At 35.6% G+C, this 24,171-nt stretch overlaps 1 protein-coding gene across 6 annotated transcripts in view; it reads right to left on the reverse strand.

Moving 5' to 3' along the window:
• Positions 1–24,171, reverse strand: part of LRBA (LPS responsive beige-like anchor protein) — a 747,970-nt gene that overhangs the window by 188,768 nt on the left and 535,031 nt on the right. For all 6 annotated transcript variants that reach the window (XM_029235039.1, XM_029235041.1, XM_029235037.1 and 3 more), the window contains 2 exons: positions 22,959–23,074; positions 12,758–12,870 (listed from right to left, as the gene is read on the reverse strand). In XM_029235039.1, coding sequence (XP_029090872.1) covers positions 12,758–12,870; positions 22,959–23,074 — 229 coding nt within the window. The remainder of the gene's footprint in view (positions 1–12,757; positions 12,871–22,958; positions 23,075–24,171) is intronic.

Below are 24,171 nucleotides of genomic sequence, written 5' to 3' on the forward strand. Positions count from 1 at the left end.
GCACTGTATTAGTTTCCTAGAGCTCCTATGACAAACTACCACAAACTGTGTGGCCTAAAACAATAGAAATTTATTTTCTCACAGTTCTGGAAGTTAGAAGTCCAAAATAAGGTGTTGGGAGAGCCATGCTCTCTTGCAAGCCTCTAGGGGAGGATCCTTCCTTGCCTCTTCCAGCTTCTTGTAGCCCCAGGTATTCCTTGACTACTGGCAACATAACTCCAACTTCTGTTTCCATCACTACATGGTGTTCTTTCCTTTGATGTCTGTTTTAACACGGTGTTTTCATCTTCTTATTATGAAAATACCAGTCATGTTGGAATTAGGCCCATCCTAATCACCTCATCTTAACTTCATTACATTTGCCAAGACCCTATTACAAATAAGGTCATGTCCACAGGGGCCAGGAGTAAGGATTTCAACATATCTTTTGGGGAGACATAATTCAACTCAAACAGGTACCCAGAAACAAATGCTAAAAATAAAAAATAAAACAAAAACAGAGAAATGAAAAAAGATACAGATAAATCTAAATTACAGTTGGAGAAGTCAACACTCCTCCCTCAGTAATCAATAGAACAAGTAGATATAAAATTAGTAAGGATATAGAAGATATTAACAACACTCTCAACCAATTTAACCTAGTTGACATGTATAGAGCACTTTATGTAATAACAGATGAGTATGTATTGTTTTCAGGTACACATGGAGCATTAACCAATGTACACCATGTTTGGAGTCATAAAGCAAATTTCGACTAATTTAAAAGAACCGAAGTCATGCAAAGTATGTTCTCCAATCAAAATGGAATTAAACTAGAAATCAACAAGGGAAAGACATCTGACAAATCCTAGGATCTGTGGAAAGGAAACAATACTCTTCTAAATAATTTACGGGTCAATGAGAAAGTCACAGGGAAAATTAGAAAATATTTTGAAAAGAATAAAAATGAAAACACAATATAGAAAAACTTGTTGGACCTTACAAAATCAGTGCTTTGAGAAAAATCTGTATCGTTAAATGCTTATATTAGAAAGAAAAAGAGATCTGAAATCAACAGTTTAAAGCTTCCACCTTAAGACACTAAAAAAGAGGAGAAATTAAATCCAAATCAAGTAGAAAGAAAAATAATAAGGGAAGCAAAGGTCACTGAAACTGAAAACAGAAAAAAACAATAGAAACATGAAACCTATAGCTACTATCGTACTTAATGATGAAAGTAAAGGCTTTTCCCCTAAGATCAAAGACAAGGCACTCTCAGCACTTCTAGTTAACATTATATAATGCAGTAAGTATTCACTGGGAGATGTAGGAAGTCCTAAAGTCTACAAAAAGGCTGCTAGCATGAATAATTGAATCTAGGAAGGTTGTAAAATACAAGGTCAATATAAAAAATTCAATTGTGTTCCCATATACTAGCAATGAACAACTGGAATTGAAAATTTTGTAACCATAAAAAACATGAAAATTTTAAGGATAAATTAACAGAATATGTACAAGAATTGTTTACTAAAAGCCACAGAACATTAGAGAGAAATTAAGGAAAACCTAAACGAATGGAAGATAAACCATATTTATGGAATGGAAGATTCAATATTGCTAATACATCTTTTTTAGTAAAGATGGCCTACTGATTAAGTATAATACCAGTCAAAATCTCAGCAGAATTGACAAGCTGATTCCTATATTTATATGGGAAAAACAGAAAACCTAGCATAGCCAAAGCAATTTTGAAAAAGAAGACATAGTTGGATTCACATGACCTGATTTTCTGACTAACTATAAAGCTATAGTAAACAAGACAGTGTGGTATCAATACAAGGACAGATATGCTAATTGACTGAACAGAACAGAGTCTAGAAATAGACCTACACAATATGTAGTCAGTTTAATTCCAACAAAGGTTCCCAGACAATCATGAGAAAAAAAGTCTTTTCAACAAATGGTGTTGGAAGAACTGGACTTGCATTTGTAAAACAAATGAACTTCAACTGTTATCTTGCAACTATGATAGATTATAGATAAAAATAAGTAGCATCAGCAGCAACAGTAGAAGAGGGTAATAATAATTATGTTTGACACAATTTGTTTTTAGAAAAGTCAAATCACTGTTAGGTAATAATAAGCATGTAGTCAACTAAATAATCTACATCAGCAGCTTTAAATTTTTCCAGTAAGACAGGCTCCAAATATATACATGTAGACGTGAATTCACAGGCCTCCTGCAGTAAACCCATAGTCCCACCTTCAAGTGACCTGAGGCTATAGGTTGAAAACAACTGCTACATCTTTATCTTCCTTTCCACCAATAAGACTACTGACATTTATATTTCGAACTCCGACTTATCTTCATCCTCTCTTCTTCCTGTTTTTTTTTAATATTGTATATTTCTAAGCCTAAATGTAAGATGTCACATTTTTTCTTTGTATTTCACTAAATATTTTACATGAGTATTTCATTCTGAAAAATGATTTAAAACTTTATATTTTAATTACTGTAATGCAAGCTGTATGATCAATTTGTAATATTGGTGAAACTGTCAAACAAATCAGGTCCTAGAACAGAATCCTGGAAAGATGGCCTAAAGAGGATGATACCTCAAGTTTATAAAGGGCATTAAACAGTGGAGTTGTAAATGATACAACAATTCTGAATGCTATGAATGTCTTCTAATCACCTTGTCCGTATTTCAGAAAGGTAGCACTCAGATTTTCAAATCATTTGCTGGTTGACGTTATAAATCGTGAACTCACAGTTTTTTCAAAAACTCCTTTTCTGAAAGTGGGACAGTCTAAAGTTAAGTCACGCAGAAATAAGATGTTTCACAGTCACATAGAAATGTGTCACAGTCACACAGATATAAAACTATTCTTGTATAAATGGTTCCTACATAACATTCATTTGGTTGTAAAACTCTGAAAGTAGGGACTATTTCATTCACCTTTGTTTCTCACAGTTCTCAGAACAATGTCTACAAAAGGTACCCAGAAAATGTTTAATAAACAATTATTTGAATAAAAACATTTATTCAATATAAACAGGGTACTATAAACCTTTGTTTATGTTGAAAAAATGTGCTTATTCTAATAAATGGACTTGGAGAATAAAGATTTGGACAGGAATGTGGACATGTGACTAAAAGATACGTTACTACTTACCCACTATAAAAAGCAGACTATTACACATTCACATAAAATAAGTTTTGACTATCACAGGGAAATATAAGAATGAGAAGTTGACACAAAGATATAAAGAAAGCTCCAAATGTATACAGGTTTTTTAAATGTCTTGCTACTATATTTACTCTCTTAGAAAAAAATACTCCAGCCTGAAATCAGAAGTATAATACCACAGCTTATTCAACTTAAAAAATTTTTTTCTAGGTGTTTCGAAAACAATTTTTATGTGAATTTATGGCTAAGTACATGTTCCTTACTCAGGATCTACCCAAGTTAGTACACCCAGCACTAAACTAAGAAAACAGGAAGTACTATGGGATAAAACTGGTAATGCTATGTAAATAAAACAATTCATTTATAAATAATAATAAATGATCACTCCACACCACAGTAACTTAGGATGATTTGAGAATAAATACTTAACTTTGAGAAGGATTATTGGACTGGCAGTGTGTTGCTGGTACATGTCAAGATTATTCATCTCCCTGACAGTAATATTAACCACAATCCATTTCAGTTACTTCACTTTATCATTTTCTGACTAATGTTAGAGAAACAATGTCACTGAAGACTGCTTAAACTAAGTGTAGGCTTAACCTCTGTTACAGTCATATAAAAACTTCCACTAGAAGGTAACTTCCAGTAAAAAAACAAATCTGCTATACAGAGTGCTAATACTTTAAAAATACAAATTAAAAAAAATAGTCATACAAAACCAATAGATTGTTTTCCTAATTTAAAAACAAAACTTCAGCAAATCCTCTAAACACACCACAATATATTGCCCTGTGTATGTATGTTCACATTTTGCTAAACTTAATTTTAAATTGTGGGGAAAAAGTTGCACAGCCATATTTTAAACAAAATATTATCACATTGAACATGTAATAATTTAAAGTTTTAAAAGGTCAGTGTACCCATGAAAAATTTTCTTCAGTATTATACAAATGCTACATAAAAAGCAGTTTGCTATATAGGATCCCCCAAATTAAGTACTTTGCTAAAGGTCCCTTCTAATAAATGGAGGCAGGCTGACACAAGTCTATCTAAATACAAAAATTTCCTACTCTGGTTCTTGAATTTTATCTTTCCAGGCTATTTCCCCTTTCATTTTGGATGTTCCTTTTAGAAAACATCTGCACTTAATACTCTACTTTCTATAAAATCATTTTCTTTTTCTATTAATGTAATAGTTTTTCTCTGTGAGGGTATTTATTCTTGTTTTGTTTTTAAGGCTTCTTCTGCTTCTTAAATTGTCTTTGTTTCTTCTGGTTTCTTTTATTTTTCTATTCCATTTAGTCTCTGTTGTCCTTCACACTGAAGGCTGTCTTTAAATGTCTGCTACCTTCATTTTTAAGAATGAGGCACGAAAGAGCTGACTGAAGTACACTGAAGTACACTTTTAATAAGCAGCATGTGAACGGGTAGACTTCACTGAAGAGAAATCAGGTGGGCTCCAAGTAGGATCCTTAAATGTCAGTACTTTTCAGGTCTTTTCTCTTGAGCCAGTCAGTATATCCAAAGAGTAACACAATTTTCTGTCTTACAGGGTGGGGCTGGTACAAGCCTGGCTGTCGGAGTTCCGATAGCATGACAGCAAAAGGGGTCTGGGGGCCTTCACCATTCAGTTCTTAAAGCTTTCTGTTAATCCTCCTGTTTTCCATTCCTTACCCTTCAACTCTCCCTCTGCTGTTTTTGTTGTTCTCAAATCAGAAACTTCTCCAGTACAGTTTCTCCAAAAAGTAAACCTCTAGTCTTTTGCCAAGATGAAGGTAAAAGTAGTTGCATATTGGAAAGAAGTATAAATGCAAGTATTCAATGTAAACTATTCTTCTGGTTATATCTAAAGTCTACCAGTTCAGTGACAGGGACAGATCTGAGATCAACTCATAGCCTGAACACTTGGAAAATGTATGACCTTAGAGAGTTTCTTAACTTCACTACATCTTAGTTTCATTATGTGTAAAATAAAGATAATAACACATTCCTTACAGTGTTGTTGAAGGGATTAAAGAAGGGCGCTTATACAAAATGTTTGTTAAAGGCACCTACTAGGGCTTCCCTCACAATCCTACAAAAAGATTCTAACCTTTCCCAATATCATTTTTTTGCTGACTGGACTATAAACGCCCCAAGGCCAGGGAATGTAATTTATATCAAAATCCCTAAGATCCATGTGGCATATAACAGTATATTTGATGCCAAGATTAAAATATTTTTAATATATTTTGTCAGCCAATAAAAAATAGCCAGATGTGGGGTAATTTTAAATTTCTTTCTCTGCCATTATGTTTTATTTAAATACTTTAAGATCCATTATTTACTGTTATAATACAATAACGTTGTTTTATTTTTTTAACTTTGAATTCCTTTGGTTTTGACTGAAGCCCAATAAATAGAAAAACAAAGTAAAAGCTATAACCCCTATCATTTTAAAACCATATTGCCCCCCCTCCGCCAAAAGAGTGTTCTTTTCCCTCTGTGACATCTAGATGGTATACTGATTCCTAGTATATCTGTTACAGAGCCTACTAAAAGGACTGGCATTCGTCAGAAACAGCACTTAAAACTTAAAGAGATAAAGAAGTGCTGTCTGATCAACAACAGTTAAATGTCGGTAGTCAATTCCAGGTCAAGATGAATGCTGTATATTAAATGTGTGTGTTAGGAGAAATATCTCACATATAAAAACACACAACCAAATGGTAGGAGATAAAAAGGAGACAGGAGGCGGGGTGGGGTGGTGGTGGAAATCATCTACTTTTGCTTTAAACAAAGAGAGAGAGAGAAAAAAACACAATAAATACAAGGAAAACAATAGCAACTCATCAATCAGTAAATAAATTCAGAACAGCCTTGTCATTCAGTTCTCTTCAGTTATCTCAGAATGTACGCTTTAGAAACATTTTGATCCAGACTAGAGCAATGAAAGCTGCTAGTTTAACAGAGTGTGGATGGTACAACATTGTAAGATAAGTTTAAAATAAACAAACAAACAAAAACCTATGATTAACTGGGACCTGGACCAAAATTTAAAATACAGTTTGAAGATCTGATAATAGTAAACTTTGCTCAAATTTCTACACTGCAAGGTACGAATTAGGAGATAGTGGTGTAGGGTCATTTTCCCCTAACGTTTACTTTTCTTGACTCTTAAACAAAATAACAGCTCACATTGTGCTTGCACTCTACAGTTGAAAAATGCATGATTTTTCTTTTCCCTCTACCTTGAACTCTTTCTTTCAGTATTTTCCTTCACTTTAAGAATGTGAGCTCTAATAAATATTAAATACTTGATTATACGTTGGCCAGTCCTGCTTTTCCCCCCCCAATCTTCAGTTATTTTTTACTAAAATAGTAACTTAGAAGATTTTATTTTATCTAATCTCCAGAAACTAAGAGTCCCTCGCACACACTATTACTCAATGAACAATCAATAAATGAGAAACACAAATGAATGCTCGAGTAGTAACATCAGGTATTCTCTAGATTTAAGCAAACATTCAGCTTTTTCATAAAACAGGCTTAGTCAAAAAAGCTTGGGGCATAACCTGGGACAAACACACCAGGAGTAGGCAATTGGGAAAAGCTTTCCTTTTTCAAGCAATGGAATGCTGGTTGTCTCTTACCATGCATTTCAGCATGAGAGGTGAAAAGCAACTTGATGAAATAACATCAAAACAGACGTAGCAATTGATGCCAAACGTACAAAGCAGTATAGCATACTGCAGCGTTTCTCAAGGTTTCTGGGCCAAAACTCATAGTAAGAAATCTGTCACTTCAAATCATAACCCAACACACACACACACACACACACACACACACGCACACGCACATGCACACACACCCGTTAAGCAGAAGATTCGTACATGATGCACATTACTTTCTTTTTTTAATGTAATGCTATACTATTCCATTCCTTTTTTAAAATGCTACTTGTGAACTGCATAGTGTTTAAATTCTGGTTCTATCCACTAGCTGTGTGACTTTGTACAACTTGCTTAACCCCATGGTGCCTCAATTTCTGCCCCGTCAAGACAATAATAACGTTACCAATCTTAGAAGGCCTTTGTGAGGGTTAAAAGAATTAACACATGTGATATTCTTAAATAAGAGCCTGGCATATACTAAGTCCTTAATAAACATTAGTTAACAGTAATAAAGTGAGATGTTCCTACCTTCTGAAATTTACAGCTGAGTTTTCATTTGCAAGATTTCACTTGGAAATGGATGGTTCCATTTCAATCTAACAACATACTGTTTTTTGGAATAGGTATCCAGGTATATACATTAAATATTCCAAAATAACTGTTGATCAATTAGAACAGAAATGATTGTACCTGATTATCTTGATTTTCCTCACTTAGAAAACTGGCTTACACAATTAATCTCCTACTAAGGAAAAAAATAAATAAATAAATCACAATAGCACAAAAAGATCTTACTAACCCACCAAGGAAGCCCTGGTGCTGAAACACTCAGCCATCATAATTTGTTTTTATGGTATGACACTTTGTAAATATATTCTTGTCCTAATTATAACTTCTTATAAAGAAAAGACAAAAAAAATGTTCTTATCTCTTCCAAGGAGACTGCCAAATATAAAAATCAGTGTGTATTTGTAAAATATGGATTAATGTCACTTCAAAGTTTATGCATGGTTAGATCTGTCTTCTCATCAGTCAGAATTTCAGACTAGTGATGAAACAACAGGGAAGGTGGAGAAAAAAAATCAACTTCAAAACTGATCTCTACTTTTTTCAGCTTTAAAGGAATAAATTAAACCATTATGCTAAATGAGGAGTTTCTCAATACAAGGAAATATTAAATTTTCATTGTGATTTTCAGACTAGACATTTTTTTTGCACTGCCCCATTTAGACTTTCTTTTTGAAGAGAATGATCAGAAACATAATACAGAAGAAAGGGTGTTGATTACATTAATTCAGCTTCAAAAAGAGAATTCCCTGTGCAACATGGAAGAGATTACCAAATAAAATTGTATCAATGCTACTAAAAGTCCTCTGAAAACCAGCTTTGGGGAAATTAAATGGACATAAACACACATAAATAATTCAATGCATTTTAAAGCTAGTCAGGCTATACTATCTTAAGAAGGAGGGTAAGCTCTGTTTATATTTTAAATTAAGCTTTGCACACGTTTCCTTTGATTTCACAAGTTTATTTAAACAAATAGTAATGTTTGCTAAATGTATACTATGGGACAAACTTCAATATAATTCTATTATAATCGTTTTTCATACAGATATAGCTCATTTTATGTATGTGATGCATTCCTGAAAATATGTATATAAACAGATATTTCAAAATGGAATCATACTGTAAACATTAGGCAGATTTTAATACCAATAGGAATGAGACACATTTTATAAAGTAAACAATGTTATACATGGAAAGTACAACTTTCAAATACCTGATATGCTTATTTCACTTAAAATAATTCAGTTAATTCCAAACTCACTTATTTCCATGAATATTTAATGAAAACAATTAGTAGTAGCAGAATTCCATTTTCATGAACTTGAATGACTTTTGTAGCATTTGAACTACTGCTGCTTTATAGGAAAGGAGATGCTGTAGGTTATGTGGTTGAGTATTAGAGCTCCCTACTTCATCCCAGCTCTGATAATCGCACTACTGTTGGCTAGCCAATTAAGTGCTGTTCAGCTAGTGTTGAAAACACTCTTTATAAATTTTCCTTCCTCAGCACAAAATACAACTCTTATAATATCTCTTATAATATAAAATATAAAATCTCTTATAATATAAAAATGGATACTACTACAATTAAACACACTAAATCACAAAAGTGATATTCTTATGTCTTTGTATAGTGGATATGGACATTTATAGATAGAGAATAATGAAAATAACTCTTTTGCTTTGGCTTTTGAGCCCCTTTTTACTTTTAATCTAATAAAATAAAAAAAGCAAAATTTCTATTGCTTGTCTAGTGGGGCATAAAAATAACCTTATTTATCACATACAGAAGATAAGTTATAAAGACATGAATTAAAACAGTGTTTTACACACCTAGCAAAACTATTTGGCAAGTTCCTTAGAAACAGCTGCAACATACAAATAAGATTCAATTTGAATAAAAGATTCTGTTTACTTGGCAAATAATAACAGCATTTTGCTGATACTATTTCATCGGATTCTCATAATGAAAAAATTCATAGGACCTATTTTAAAAAAATTGTTTTGAAGGATTTCTTCTGGTCATGTAAGATTTTTAGTGGAATAGAGAACAAAGATGAGGGTCAGAGAACGGAGGCTTTTGGCAAGGAAGTAGTAAGACGAGATGATAGGGTTATGGGAGTTCTTGTTCAGGTACAGTGATGGCAGAAGAGAGAAATACAGCTGCAGCAGAAAAATCCAAATAGCCTCCCACTTAGCACCATTGCTACTGTTCCATCAAGACATAAACATGCACCTTGTCCACAATCCATCCAACTACTCACTGCATCTTAAAGAGCCTACAAAAAGTCCTCTAGAGCACAAAACATCTTAATAAGTTATGTGCTTAAACAGAAGTCCAAACTGAAGGACTCAGCTTAAACAAAAAAAGGCAATTCTTCTAGATGTCTAGAAAGGTTATATATTTATTTTGTGAGACAAATTTTACATTTTAACAATTTAATGAAAAATGAGATCTTTAATTTCACTTACATAAAATTCAAATAAAGGATAGTAGGATATAATAGTCTGAGAATTAAAAAGCTGTCCAGTTTTTACTATTGACCTACTGCATGGCTCACTACACAAGTCAAACTAATACAGTCCTCATTTATTAGACAAGAGAGCTCTACAGATTCCAGTGAAATACTACAGGGTCTTAGAACAAGTACAATACCTAAATGTAAGTAAGGCTTTCCTTTAAAAAAAAAAAACCAAAAAACATTTATCCATTTATTATTTCCCATAGTCAATGGGTCACCTGGGAAATTCTGCTGATCTGGGCCACAGTTGGCTGCTCTTGGCCGTGCTTGCTCGTATGTTCGTGGTCAGCTGAGGGCTGGCTCGTGTAGGATGGCCTCAGCTCACACAGCTCAGCCATCCTCCAGGTGTCAGTCCTGACCCTCCAGCTAGATAACCTGGGCATGTTGTTCTCAAGGTGATCAAAGAAAACTAAAAGCAGAAACATGCAGGCGCTTTTTCAAACCTCTATTTTGTGTCTAGTTTACTAATTACCTCTTTTTCTCCCCTTACTGGCCTTTTTTATTGTTTTTGTTTTTTAATTGTTATAAAATATACATAACATGAACCTTACCATTTTAACCACTTTTAAGTGTAAGTTCAGTGGCATTACATTCAGGTTGTTGGCCAACCATCACCACTTTCCATTTCCAGAACTTGTTTCATCTTGCAAAACTGAGACTCTATACCCATTAAAGTCTCCATTTCTCCCTCCCCCCGGCCAGGCCCCGGCAACCACCATTCTACTTTCTGTCTCTATGAATTTGACTACTCTAAACACCTCACATGAGTGAAATTATACAGTGTTTGTCCTTTTGTGAATGGCTTATTTCACTTAGCATAATGTCTTCAAGGTTCATCCATATTGTAGCATGTGTCAGAGGTTCCTTCCTCTTTAAGGCTGAACAATATTCCACTGTATATATGTACCACATTCTGTTTATCCATTTATCTATCAGTGGATACTTGGATTGCTTCCATCTTTTGGTTATTGTAAATAATACTATTATAAATATTAAAATTGGTATACAAATACCTCTTCGAGTCTCTGCTTTTATTTCTCTTGGGTATATATTCAAAAGTAGAATAGCTGGATCTTAGGGTAATTCTATTTTTTATTTTGAAGGAACTGTCATACTTTTTTCCAAGTCAGCTTCACCATTTTACAGAGCCACCAGCAGTGCACAAGGGCTCTAATTTCTCCACATCCTCACCAATATTTGTTATTTTATGATTATTTATTTTTTAATTAAAGCCATCCTACTGGCTGTGAAGTGGCATCTCATTTGGTTTTGATATACATTTTCCTAACAATTAGTAATGCTGAACACCTTTTCATCTGCTCATTGGCCATTTGTATAACTTCTTTGGAGAACTGTCTATTCAAATTCTTCACCCGTTTTTGAATCAGGTTGTTCGGTTTTTGTTGTTGAGTTTTAGGAGTTCTCTATATATTCTACACATTAATCCCATATCTGATAGTTAATGTGCAAACAGGGCTTTCTTTTGAAAATGAAAACTCTCCTTTAAAAGTGAAAAAGGATTCAGGATATTCTGTTTGTTGATAATTCAGGACAGAAAAGGAAAATTCTTAAAGAATACCTGATGATATGAGAATATACTTATAGAAAAACCAGTGTCTGTGTGTGCATAAAACGTAACTATTCCTTATTGATATGCGGTAAATTAGAGGTAGTTTTTGTTATTTACATGTTTCACATTTTAAAATTAAAAACAGACTGATTAACTTTAACACAGTTAAAATTAAGTTTTTAGAACTTGGGAGAAATGTATATTTTATTATTTAATTCATTTAACACATTTATTGAATGGCACGTCCTATACTAGGCAAGGGAGAAATAATGGTAAACGAGAACTCTATCTTTATGAACTTTAGTGGAGCACACAAGAAGAACCAAAACAAGTAGGTAGAAAGATATGTAAAAATGCATGATATTTTAGGTGCTCTGAAAGAAAGAGAGGAAGGAAGGAATCAGTAATGGTCTCTATAAAGACGTGTTGTTCCTAAAGGACTGAGACAGTCAGCCACTCACAGAGCAGGGAGATGAACGTTCAAGGCAGAGAAGGCAAACTGTGGAGTTGGGAAAGATTCATTCTGCATGCAGTGATAAGTCAAGAAAGGTTTAAGCACTGAATTTATGGAATTCAAAATTACATTTAGGGCTTCCCTGGTGGCACAGCGGTTGAGAGTCCGCCTGCCGATGCAGGGGACACGGGTTCGTGCCCCGGTCCGGGAAGATCCCACATGCCGCAGAGCGGCTGGGCCCGTGAGCCATGGCCGCTGAGCCTGTGCGTCCAGAGCCTGTGCTCCGCGACGGGAGGGGCCACAGCAGTGAGAGGCCCGCGTACCGCAAAAAAAAAAAAAAAAAAAAAAAAAAAAATTACATTTAAAGAGGATCCATTCTGTTGTAGTGAGGAATGGCTCAGAGAAGGGCAAAAGGTAGAGGAAAATCACTTAGGAGACACAGAACAGTGTGGGGTTACTTCTCTTTTTACAAGAGAGCTGGTGAGAAGTTTCCATGTGCAAACTTCTTCTTCGTATCTTTTATCAAGTACTGACACCCTTAGAAGAAGTTGATATTTGGGAATAATACCTTCTTAAATGTATATGAAGAAAAAAATATAACTCTTAATATTTTTAACTGTCGTCAAGGTTACCATGTATATTAAATTTTTCTAATTTAAATTTGAGAATAATGAAAATACATTTAAAAGACAAATATATTAAAGTTATAATAATATTAAAAATATTTTTTAAATATGATGTGAAAATAAAGATAATCACTTGAATATTTTTATATTCAAGATAGTGATATTTCAGATGATTACTAAGAAATTACCTTGGACAAATCTCTGAAGTTACTTGGCAAAGTAAGATCCAGTTCTTCTGATTCATAATTAGTAATGACCCAGGGAAACACTGGGTACTGATTTAAGTCATTGTAACTCCGTCCTGGAAGAGGAAAAAAAAGTCATTCTTAATTTAGAAGAACGAAATGATAAACATTCAGGAATATACTAAATGTAACAAGAACAACAATTTTTGAGTGCCAGACATTGTTCCCAGTGCTATCCATTCACGATTTCATTTAATTCTCACAATAACCCTATGAAATTGGTATCACCCTCGTTTTACAGATAAAAAAACCGAGGCACAAAAGTTTATGTAACTTGCCCCAAATCATGCAACTACTAATGGTTGAACTACATTCAAATCCACATACTCTGTACCCACATCTTATAAATTACACAACTATTTTTTATTAGTTGAAAGCCTGCACCAAATAAAATAATCTTCATTAAGAATTCAAAAAACAACTTGCAATCTCATAGCGTTTTTCAAAACCAGAATCCTTTCTTTGCCATTAATTAACCAACCAACCAATCAACTGATCAACCAAGTTCAAGTGACTTCACCCCTATGGGCATTCACAGTCAACTGTAAAATGACCAGGTTGCTCTTAATAACTCTGAAATTTCTGTGACAGCTTTCAAATTCTATGCTCCTTTGAACATAATGCACAGCATCATAGATGTTGCTTACTCCATTCCCAAATGCTGCCACATACTCTTCTATGCTTCTTCTAAACTAATGACATTCAACGACACATTCAGGTCTACTAAAAATATGAATAAAACAAAGAATGAGGTAGCCCATTCATGTAGAAACAGCAGTTTTCTGGATATCACCCCTTTGGGAGGCAGCACGGTAGATGACATCATTGTTTCTGGAGTAAAAATGTTGGCATTGGACTCCACGATTTTACTAGTCTATAACCTATTTTTACTTAGATTTAATGTGAACAGACTCTTATGGCTAAATTACAAGGCAAACAAGGATATTAATACTGGTTGAGTTCCTTTCTTACAGTGTATTCTATCATCTCCATTCTTTTCCTGTTCTCAAATATATACGGCTATCAAATCAATATACAGCTGAGTATTACAGTAGCTCTCAACACAAATTCTTGGTATCTAAGCCTCCCTTATGATTGGATGTTTGCTTGTTTTTTTAAACATCTTTATTGGAGTATAATTGCTTTACAATCGTGTGTTAGTTTCTGCTTTATAACAAAGTGAATAAGCTATACATATACATATATCCCCATATCTCCTCCCTCTTGCGTCTCCCTCCCACCCTCCCAATCCCACCCCTCTATGTGGTCACAAAGCACCGAGCTGATCTCCCTGGGCTATGCGGCTGCTTCCCAATAGCCATCTATTTCACCTTTGGTATATATGTCCATGCCACTCTCTCACTTCGTTCCAGCTTAGCTTTCCACCTGCCCATGTCCTCAAGTCCATTCTATACGTCTGCGTCTTCATTCCTGTCCTGCCCCTAGGTTCTTCAGAACCTTTTTTTTTTTTTCAGATTCCATACATGTGTTAGCATACGGTATTGGTTTTTCTCTTTCTGACGTACTTCACTCTGTATGACAGACCTCGGGTCCAGCCACCTCACTACAAATAACTCAATTTCGTTTCTTTTTATGGCTGAGTAATATTCCATTGTATATATGGGGCACATCTTCTTTATCCATTCATCTGTCGATGGACACTTAGGTTGCTCACGTCCTGGCTATTGTAAATAGAGCTACAATGAACATTGTGGTGCATGACTCCTTTTGAATTATGGTTTTCTCAGGGTACATGTCCAGTAGTGGGATTGCTGCATCGTATGGTAGCTCTCCTTTTACTTTTTTAAGGAACTTCCATATTGTTCTCCATAGTGGCTGTATCAATTTACATTCCCACCAACAGTGCAAGAGAGTTCCCTTTTCTCCACACCCTTTCCAGCATTTATTGTTTGTAGGTTTTTGGATGATGGCCATTCTGACCGGTGTGAGGTGACACTTCATTGTAGTTTTGATTTGCATTTCTCTAATGATTAGTGATGTTGAGCATCCTTTCACGTGTTTGTTGGCAATCAGTATATCTTCCTTGGAGAAATGTCTATCTAGGTTTTCTACCCATTTTTGGATTAGGTTGTTTGTTTTTTTGATATTGAGCTGCATGACCTGCTTGTAAATTTTGGAGATTAATCCCTTGTCAGTTGCTTCATTTGCAAATATTTTCTCCCATTCTGAGGGTTGTCTTTTCATCTTGTTTATGGTTTCCTTTGCTGTGCAAAAGCTTTTAAGTTTCATTAGGTTCCATTTGCTTATTTTTCTTTTTATTTCCATCACTCTAAGAGGTGGATCAAAAAAGATCTTGCTGTGATTTATGTCAAAGAGTGTTCTTACTATGTTTTCCTCTAAGAGTTTTATAGTGTCCGGTCTTACATTTAGGTCTTTAATCCATTTTGAGTTTATTTTTGTGTATGGTGTTAGGGAGTGTTCTAATTTCATTCTTTTACATGTAGCTGTCCAGTTTTCCCAGCACCACTTATTGAAGAGGCTGTCTTTTCTCCACTGTATATTCTTGCTTCCTTTATGAAAGATAAGGTGACCATATGTGGGTGCGTTTATCTCTGGGCTTTCTATCCTGTTCCATTGATCTATATTTCTGGTTTTGTGCCAGGATCATACTGTCCTGATTATTGTAGCTTTGTAGTATAGTCTGAAGTTAGGGAGCCTGATTCCTCCAGCTCTGTTTTTCTTTCTCAAGGTTTGCTTTGGCTATTCGTGGTATTTTGTGTTTCCATACATGTTGTGAAATTTTTTGTTCTAGTTCTGTGAAAAATGACGTTGGTGGTTTGATAGGGATTGCACTGAATCTGTAGATTGCTTTGGGTATTAGAGTCATTTTCACAATGTTGACTCTTCCAATCCAAGAACATGGTATATCTCTCCATCTGTTTGTATCATCTTTAATTTCTTTTATCAGTGTCTTATAGTTTTCTGCATACATGTCTTTGGTCTCCTTAGGTAGGTTTATTCCTAGGTATTTTATTCTTTTTGTTGCAATGGCAAATGGGAGTGTTTCCTTAATTTCCCTTTCAGATTTTTTCATCATTAGTGTATAGGAATGCAAGGGATTTATGTGCATTAATTTTGAGCCTGCTACTTTACCAAATTTATTTATTAGCTCTAGTAGTTTTCTGACAGCATCTTTAGAATTCTCTATGTGTAGTATTATGTCATCTGGAAACAGTGACAGCTTTACTTCTTTTCCAATTTGTATTCCTTTTATTTCTTTTTCTTCTCTGACTGATGTGGATAAGATTTCCAAAACTATGTTGATTAATAGTGGTGACAGTCGACAACCCTGTCTTGTTCCTGATCTTAGAGGAAATGGTTTCAGTTTTTCACCATTGAGAATGATGTTGGCTGTGGGTTTGTCATATTCGGGCTTTATTATGTTGAGGTAAGTTCCCTCCATGCCTACCTTCTGGAGGGAGTTTATCATAAATGGCTGTTGAATTTTGTCAAAAGCTTTTTCTGCATCTATTGTGATGATCATGTAGTTTTTCTCCTTCAATTTATTATTGTGGTTTATCACACTGATTGACTTGTGCATATTGAAGAATCCTTGCATTCCTGGGATAAATCCCACTTGATCATGGTGTATGATCCTTTTAACATGCTGTTGGATTATGTTTGCTAGTATTTTGTTGGAAATTTTGGCATCTATGATCATCAGTGATACTGGCCTGTAGTTTTCTTTCTGTGTGACACCTTAGTCTGGTTTTGGTATCAGGATTATGGTGGCCTCGTAGAATGAATTTGGGAATGTTCCTCCCTTTGCTATACTGGAAGAGTTTGAGAAGGATAGGTGTAAGCTCTTCTCTAAATGTTTGATAGAATTCGCCTGTGAAGCCATCTAGTCCTGGGCTTTTGTTTGTTGGAAGATTTTTAATCACAGTCTCAATTTCAGGGCTTGTGATTGGTCTGTTTATGTTTTCTATTTCTTCCTCATTCAGTCTTGGAAGGTTGTGCTTTTCTATGAATTTGTCCATTTCTTCTAGGTTGTCCATTTTATTGGCATATAGGTGCCAATAAAATGGCACCTATATGAGGTGAGATCTCTCATGTTCTTTTGTATTTCTGCAGTGCCAGTTGCTACTTCTCCTTTATCATTTCTAATTCTATTGATTTGAGTCTTCTCCATTTTTTTCTTGATGCATCTGGCTAATGGTTTATCAATTTGTTTATCTTCTCAAAGAACCAGCTTTTAATTGATCTTTGTTATTGTTTCATTCATTTCTTTTTCATTTATTTCTGATCTGATCTTTATGATTTCTTTCCTTCTGCTATCTTTGGGGTTTTTTTGTTCTTCTTTCTCTAATTGCTTTAGGTGTAAGGTTAAGGTTGTTTATTTAAGATGTTTGTTTCTTGAGGTAGGATTGTATTGCTATAAACTTCGCTCTTAGAACTGCTTTTGCTGCATCCCATAGGTTTTGGGTTGTCGTGTTTTCTTTGTCATTTGTTTCTAGGTATATTTTGATTTCCTCTTTGATTTCTTCAGTGATCTCTTGGTTATTAAGTAGTGTATTGTTTAGCCTCCATGTGTTGGTAATTTTTACAGATTTTTTCCTATAATTGATATCTAGTCTCATAGTATTGTGGTTGGAAAAGATATGTGATATGATTTCAATCTTCTTAAATTTACCAAGGCTTGATCTGTGACCCGAGATATGATCTATCCTGGAGAATGTTCCACGAGCATTTGAGAAGAAAGTGTATTCTGTTGTTTTTTGATGGAATGTCCTATAAATATCAATTAACTCCATCTTGTTTCATGTATCATTTAACGCTTGTGTTTCCTTATTTATTTTCATTTTGGATGATCTGTCCATTGGTAAAAGTGGGGTGTTCAAGTCCCCTACTATCATTTTGTTATTGTCGATTTCCCTTTTATGGCTGTTAGCATTTGCCTTATGTATTGAGGTGCTCCTATGTTGGGTGGATAAATATTTACAATTGTTATATCTTCTTCTTGGATTGATCCCTTGATCGTTATGCAGTGTCCTTCTCTGTCTCTTGTAATAGTCTTTATTTTAAAGTCTATATTGTCTGATATGAGAATTGCTACTCCAGCTTTCTTTTGATTTCCATTTGCATGGAATATCTTTTTCCATCCCCTCACTTTCAGTCTTTATGTGTCCCTAGGTATGAAGTGGGTCTCTTGTAGGCAGCATATATACGGGCCTTAGTTTTGTATCCATTCAGCCAGTCTATGTCTTTTGGTGGGAGCATTTAATCCATTTACATTTAAGGTAATTATCGATATGTAGGCTCCTATTACCATTTTCTTAATTGTTTTGGGTTTGTTATTGTAGGTCTTTTCCTTCTCTTGTGTTTCCTGCCAGAGAAGTTCCTTTAGCTTTTACTGTAAAGCTGGCTTGGTGGTGCTGAATTCTCTTAGCTTTTGCTTGTCTGTAAAGGTTTTAATTTCTCCGTTGAATCTGAATGAGATCCTTGCTGTGTAGAGTAATCTTGGTTGTAGGTTTTCCTCTTTCATTACTTTACATATGTCTTGCCACTCCCTTCTGGCTGCAGAGTTTCTGCTGAAAGATCAGCTGTTAACCTTATGGGGATTCCCTTGTATGTTATTTGTTGTTTTTCCCTTGCCAATTATAATATTTTTTCTTTGTATTTAATTTTTGATAGTTTGATTAATGTGTGTCTTGGCGTGTTTCTCCTTCGATTTATCCTGTATGGGACTCTCTGCGCTTCCTGGACTTGATTGACTATTTCCTTTCCCATATTAGGAAGTTTTTAACTTCAAATATCTCTGCAAATATTTTCTCAGTCCCTTCCTTTTTCTCTTTTTCTTCCAGGACCCCTATAGTTTGAATGTTGGTATGTTTAATGTTGTCCCAGAGGTCTCTAAGACTGTCTCAATTCTTTTCATTCTTTTTTCTTTATTCTGCTCTGCAGTAGTTATTTCCACTATTTTACCTTCTACATCACTTATCCGTTCTTCTGCCTCAGTTATTCTGCTATTGTTTCCTTGTAGAGAATTTTTAATTTCATTTATTGTGCTGTTCATCATTGTCTGTTTGCTCTTTAGTTCTTCTAGGTCCTTGTTAAACGTTTCTTGTATTTTCTCCATTCTATTTCTACGATTTTGGGTCATCTATCATTACTCTGAATTCTTTTTCAGGTAGACTATTTCCTCTTCATTTGTTTGGTCTGGTGGGTTTTTACCTTGCTCCTTCATCTGCTGTGTGTTCCTCTGTCTTCTTATTTTGCTTAACTTACTGTGCTTGGGGTCTCCTTTTCACAGGCTGCAGGTTCGTAGCTCCCGTTGTTTTTGGTGTGTGCTCCCAATGGCTAAGGTTGGTTCAGTGGGTTGTGTAGGCTTCCTGGTGGAAGGGACTAGTGCCTATGTTCTGGTGGATGAGGCTGAATCCTGTCTTTCTGTTGGGCAGGACCCCAACTGGTGGTGTGTTTTGGGGTGTCTGTGACCTTATGAATTTAGACAGCCTCTCTGCTAATGGGTGGGGTTGTATTCCTGTCTTGCTAGTTGTTTGGCTTAGGGTGTCCAGCACTGTAGCTTGCTGGTTGTTGAGTGGAGCTGGGTCTTAGCTTTGAGATGGAGATCTCTGGGAGAGCTTTCACCGTTTGGTATCACATGGAGCCGGGATGTCTCTGGTGGACCAATGTCCTGAACTCGGCTCTCCCACCTCAGAGGCACAGGCCTGACACCCAGTCGGAGCACCAAGACCCTCTCTGAATACTGTTACCTCCTCAGAAAGCTCAATACCAGGGTGTATGGAGCTTTCACAGAGGGTCTCAGCAAGCAGGCAGTCCTGTGGTACCATATTAGCAAACGTTCAAAAGCTTGACAGTATACTCTGTTGGCAAGAGTGTGGAGAAACAGTCCCTCTTTTGCATTGCTAGTGAGAATGCAAAAGGGAATAACCAACAACAACTTTGTCAATATGTCTTCATCAACCAAATGAGCAATGCCAATGTAGGACCCAGGACCACTCACTCTGTGGAAGAATCCCAGGTTCAGGCAGGGGACAGGCGTAGTGCTGGTAATATCTGGATATTGCTTGACACTTTACAGGCTGTTCTCAATGAATTTGCCTTCTCTGCTGAGCTTCAAAGCTTCCAAGATCTTGGCAGCTGGGAAGTGAAAGGCAGAGGGAGGGAGCGTGGGGCAGGAGCAGCTTCTGGGCATGTGCCCATGGGAGTGGCTGCCTGAGAGACCTGGGAGCAGAGGGTAAATAGTTCCCTGATTGGACGGAGCAGAGCAAGGACTACAACCTGATTTGATGCTTTTAACATTTTATTTCACTGTATTCATCATGGGCTTGAGGTCTATTAGAGTAACAGAGTTCTTCCTTGATTGACCTGGAAATAGTCTTAGGAAACATGAATAACTAGGACAATTTTAATTCAGAAGTATTTATGTCATTACATATTTCTGTCAATTTTAACTTCTCCCAGAAAAAAATAACCAAACTTAAACAGCAAAAAACAGTCTATTTTGATGTCTCCATTCTCTCACATTTTCCTGATTGAGATGTTAGTAAACAGTAAAATCCTCTTCTTAGCCTATCTGCTTAAATAATCAAGTTTATTGTATCTACGAAAAAAAGAGTACGTACCTGCTCACTGTAAACAGACTTTTATTAAGTAAGTTAAATTCAATATTTAGTTACTGAACGCCTAGTGACTGTCTTTTGGGAAATGTGTCAGGTATCATGAGAACCTATACGTATCACAGATAACACTGTAAAAGAAATATTAAATAACATGAGACTCCACCCCAGCCTCTAGTGTATGTAAAAACCATCCAAAACAAATTATTGATTCTATTCTTTAAAGAGAATATACAGGGGATATATTTAAAAGACACTATAGGCACACTAGAAGTTATTTGAGAGTAGACCATTTCATAAATGCTGTCCATAATTATTACACTGCATTCAATTTAGGTGTTCATTGATTTATCATGTACAAAAGATGCCCATTTAAACTTGTTACATAAGTTTCCTGTCTCTCATTATTACTTAAAAATCCTTTCAGTCTCTAGTTATACAATCCCTACTAAATTCCACATAACTGTTCAAACCTTCTTTATTCCTTTCCCTCAATGGACCCTCAGATGACTATCTTCCTAACTGATGAATCTTAGACTTTTTCAGTGTAAGCCCTGAACTTCCAATTCTTCGTACTATGCCCTCTCTTCTCCACTTTTCCAACAGTGTCTTTATTCTCTGGGAGATATGATTCTTCCACCTGAGCTCTTGAACAGGTCTCCCTCATAATGTGAATTGTTACTTTTCCTCTCTCTTCCTCTTTCATAGTTACTCTCCACTGCCTTAACTCACCCTCTCTTTACTATTACACAAGAAAACTGTAATCTACATCTAATATTCTCGTTTAATCTCAAACCATTCAGTCCTTATAATCAAACTATTTTGCTTGTTTTGCAAATAAACCCCTAGGGACTTCCCTGGTGGCATAGTGGATAAGACTCAGCACTCCCAATGCAGGGGGCCTGGGTTCGATCCCTGGTCAGGGAATTAGATCCCATATGCATGCTGCAACTAAGGGTTCTCATGCCACAACTAAGGAGCCAGCCTGCCGCAACTAAGACCTGGCACAACCAAATAAATAAAATAAATATTTAAAAAAAAGAAAGAAAGAAAACAAACCCCTATAAAGTAACCCGTAAGTCCTGAGATGTTAAAGCCAAAGGCATGGCCTGTACTCACTCTTAATTCTCCCTTACCTCTCCATCACATCTAATACAGTGGCCAAGGCCTTTCTCCCTTTCCCCTTGTATCTCAAGACATTTGCTTCACCTTAGTTCTCCTCCTACTAAGTCTATAAACTCTGGGGTCAGTCATTCTCTTCTCTTCTTTAATAACTTTCCCTCTTTCTTTTTGTTATGCTCAAGTGCATTCCCCAGACCTTACCTCACTGCTTTCTATATCACCTGGCTTGGTAATCTCAACTCTCTCTCTTGGTGATTTCCTCTCTATGCAGATGAAATCCAATGTCCTATCTCTAAGCTCCAAATACCCTCACTTAACCTATACTCCAACAATTCTTTTTGATATCTTATCTTGGATGTCTTGCTAGCACAGGAAAATCATCTTTCTCTAGATCAATTTTTTGACTTCTCCCTTTAATTGCACCACCATTTTCCTCATGATTTAGAGCAGAAGCCTGGAAGTCTTTTCTGACACATCTTTCTCATTTAATCCCAACATTCAGTCGGCTGCATGGCAAATGGTTTGTACCTTGTAAATTCTTGTGTTATCTTTTTTTGTTTGTTTAATTAATTTATTTATTTTTGGCTGCATTGGGTCTTTGTTGCTGCGCACAAACTTTCTCTAGTTGCGGTGAACGGGGGCTACTCTTTGTGTGGTGTGCGGGCTTCTCATTGCGGTGGCTTCTCTTGTTGTGGAGCACAGGCTCTAAGTGGGTGGGCTTCAGTAGTTGCGGCACGTAGCCTCAGTAGTTGTGGCTCATGGGCTCTAGAGCACAGGCTCAGTAGTTGTGGCACATGGGCTTAGTTGCTCCGCGGCATGTGGGATCTTCCAGGACCAGGGATCGAACCCGTGTCCCTTGCACTGGCAGGCAGATTCTCAACCACTGCGCCACCAGGGAAGCCCAATTCTTGTGTTATCTAATCCTTTGTTTTAATTCCTATTGTCACCTCTCTAATGCAGGCCCTCATTACTTTTTATATGTAATTGCTTCCTAACTTCTGCTCTCTACGTAGATTCTCTGCACCATAATTTATCCTTCATACTGCTTCCAACTTTTCATACAGTTCTGATATTACTCATTTGTTCAAAAACTTTCAAACGTTTCCCTGTAAGTTGACTGCCAATTCCTCAAACTGACAAAAAAATCTTGCATAATGTCTCCAAGTACCTTTCTAGTTTTCTTTTTCATTATACCTTTATGAATATATATTTTATGTACACGCAAAAACACACACACACACACACACTATACCATTAATTGTTCTTTAGCTATACTGCATTTCTTCCCATCTTTGTATGCTTGCTTATGCCTTTAGCTTTACATGGAATGACTCTATTTATACAAATACTCAAAATAATCTAATCATATCACTATTAATAATTTATCATTTGAAATACATCAACATGTGAGCTTAAATTACCTGCTATTGTGTTGAGAAACATCAAGTACTCAAAATTTGAAATCTCCCTGTGTTGCCATCGCTGGGTCATATTAGAAGCTTTAAAAAGTTGACGAGGACTAGCTAATGAGATACGCCTGCAAGAAAAAGAATTTGATATAGAATCAAATTAAACTTAAGATTAATTAGATCAATAATAAATCATGACTTCTGTGCTCGTTCAAAATGGCATCTGTATTATTCTGAGACATTCTATTCATGTTATACTAACGAATGCTAGAGATGTTTCAATCTATAATTAATGGTTAAACGAATGATTTGGATGAGTCACAGGTCTATTACCCATATTCTATTCATCAAGATAAGCTGTCATTACAAAGCCATTATAATATCTAGGCTCCATAAATGTTGATTAATGACAATATGATTAATAATTCACTGCCTTACTGATACAAAAGGAATTATAGTAACTAAGTAATACACATAAAATTGTATTCACATCTTTATCAGTTTAAATAGTCATCTCTTAAAGACAGCATATTTGTACATTGCAAATTTAAACATTATTTTTGTATACCCATTGTAATAGGGGAAAGAGGATCCCAGCTCCTCAGGTGTCCATTCGTGGGTTCAGATAAAGGTAAGGGAAACTATTATTCTTTTATACAGCCTAATAGTAGACCAAGTTTTCTGTTTTCTTAATGTAATGTAAGTAACAAAGGATATAACTGACCAATACTAAGTAGCAGTGGGAAATAGGTGGGAGGATTAATTACTACATTCAGAGCCCAGAATCTCAGAGAAGTATGCTGTCACAGTTCTTCCTCCTACTAAGGACAAGATACATATTTTTTTCAAGCTTTGTTTCCAAAGGTATAATTTACGTAACACAAAAGTTACCCTTGTAAGTGTACTATTCAATGATTTTTTAAAGTAAATTTCTAGAGTTGTGCAATTATCACCACATTGTATTCTGGAACATTTTAATCAACACTAAAACTTCCCTTGTGCCTATTTAGAGTTAATTCCTATTCCTATCCCCAGCTCTAGGCAACTATCAATCTACTTTCTGTTTCTATGAACTAGCCGTTTCTGAACATTTCAGATAAATGGAATCATACATCATGTAATCTTCTGCATCAGGCTTCTTCTACTAACCATAATGTTTTGAGGTTCATCAATGTGGCAGCATGTATGAGCAGTTCATTTCTTTTGACTGTAAATAGTATTCCAT

This window comes from Monodon monoceros, unplaced genomic scaffold, assembly GCF_005190385.1.
Source record: "Monodon monoceros isolate NGI ecotype Baffin Bay Population unplaced genomic scaffold, NGI_Narwhal_1 Super_Scaffold_20, whole genome shotgun sequence".
NCBI classification, from domain to species: Eukaryota; Metazoa; Chordata; class Mammalia; order Artiodactyla; family Monodontidae; genus Monodon; species Monodon monoceros.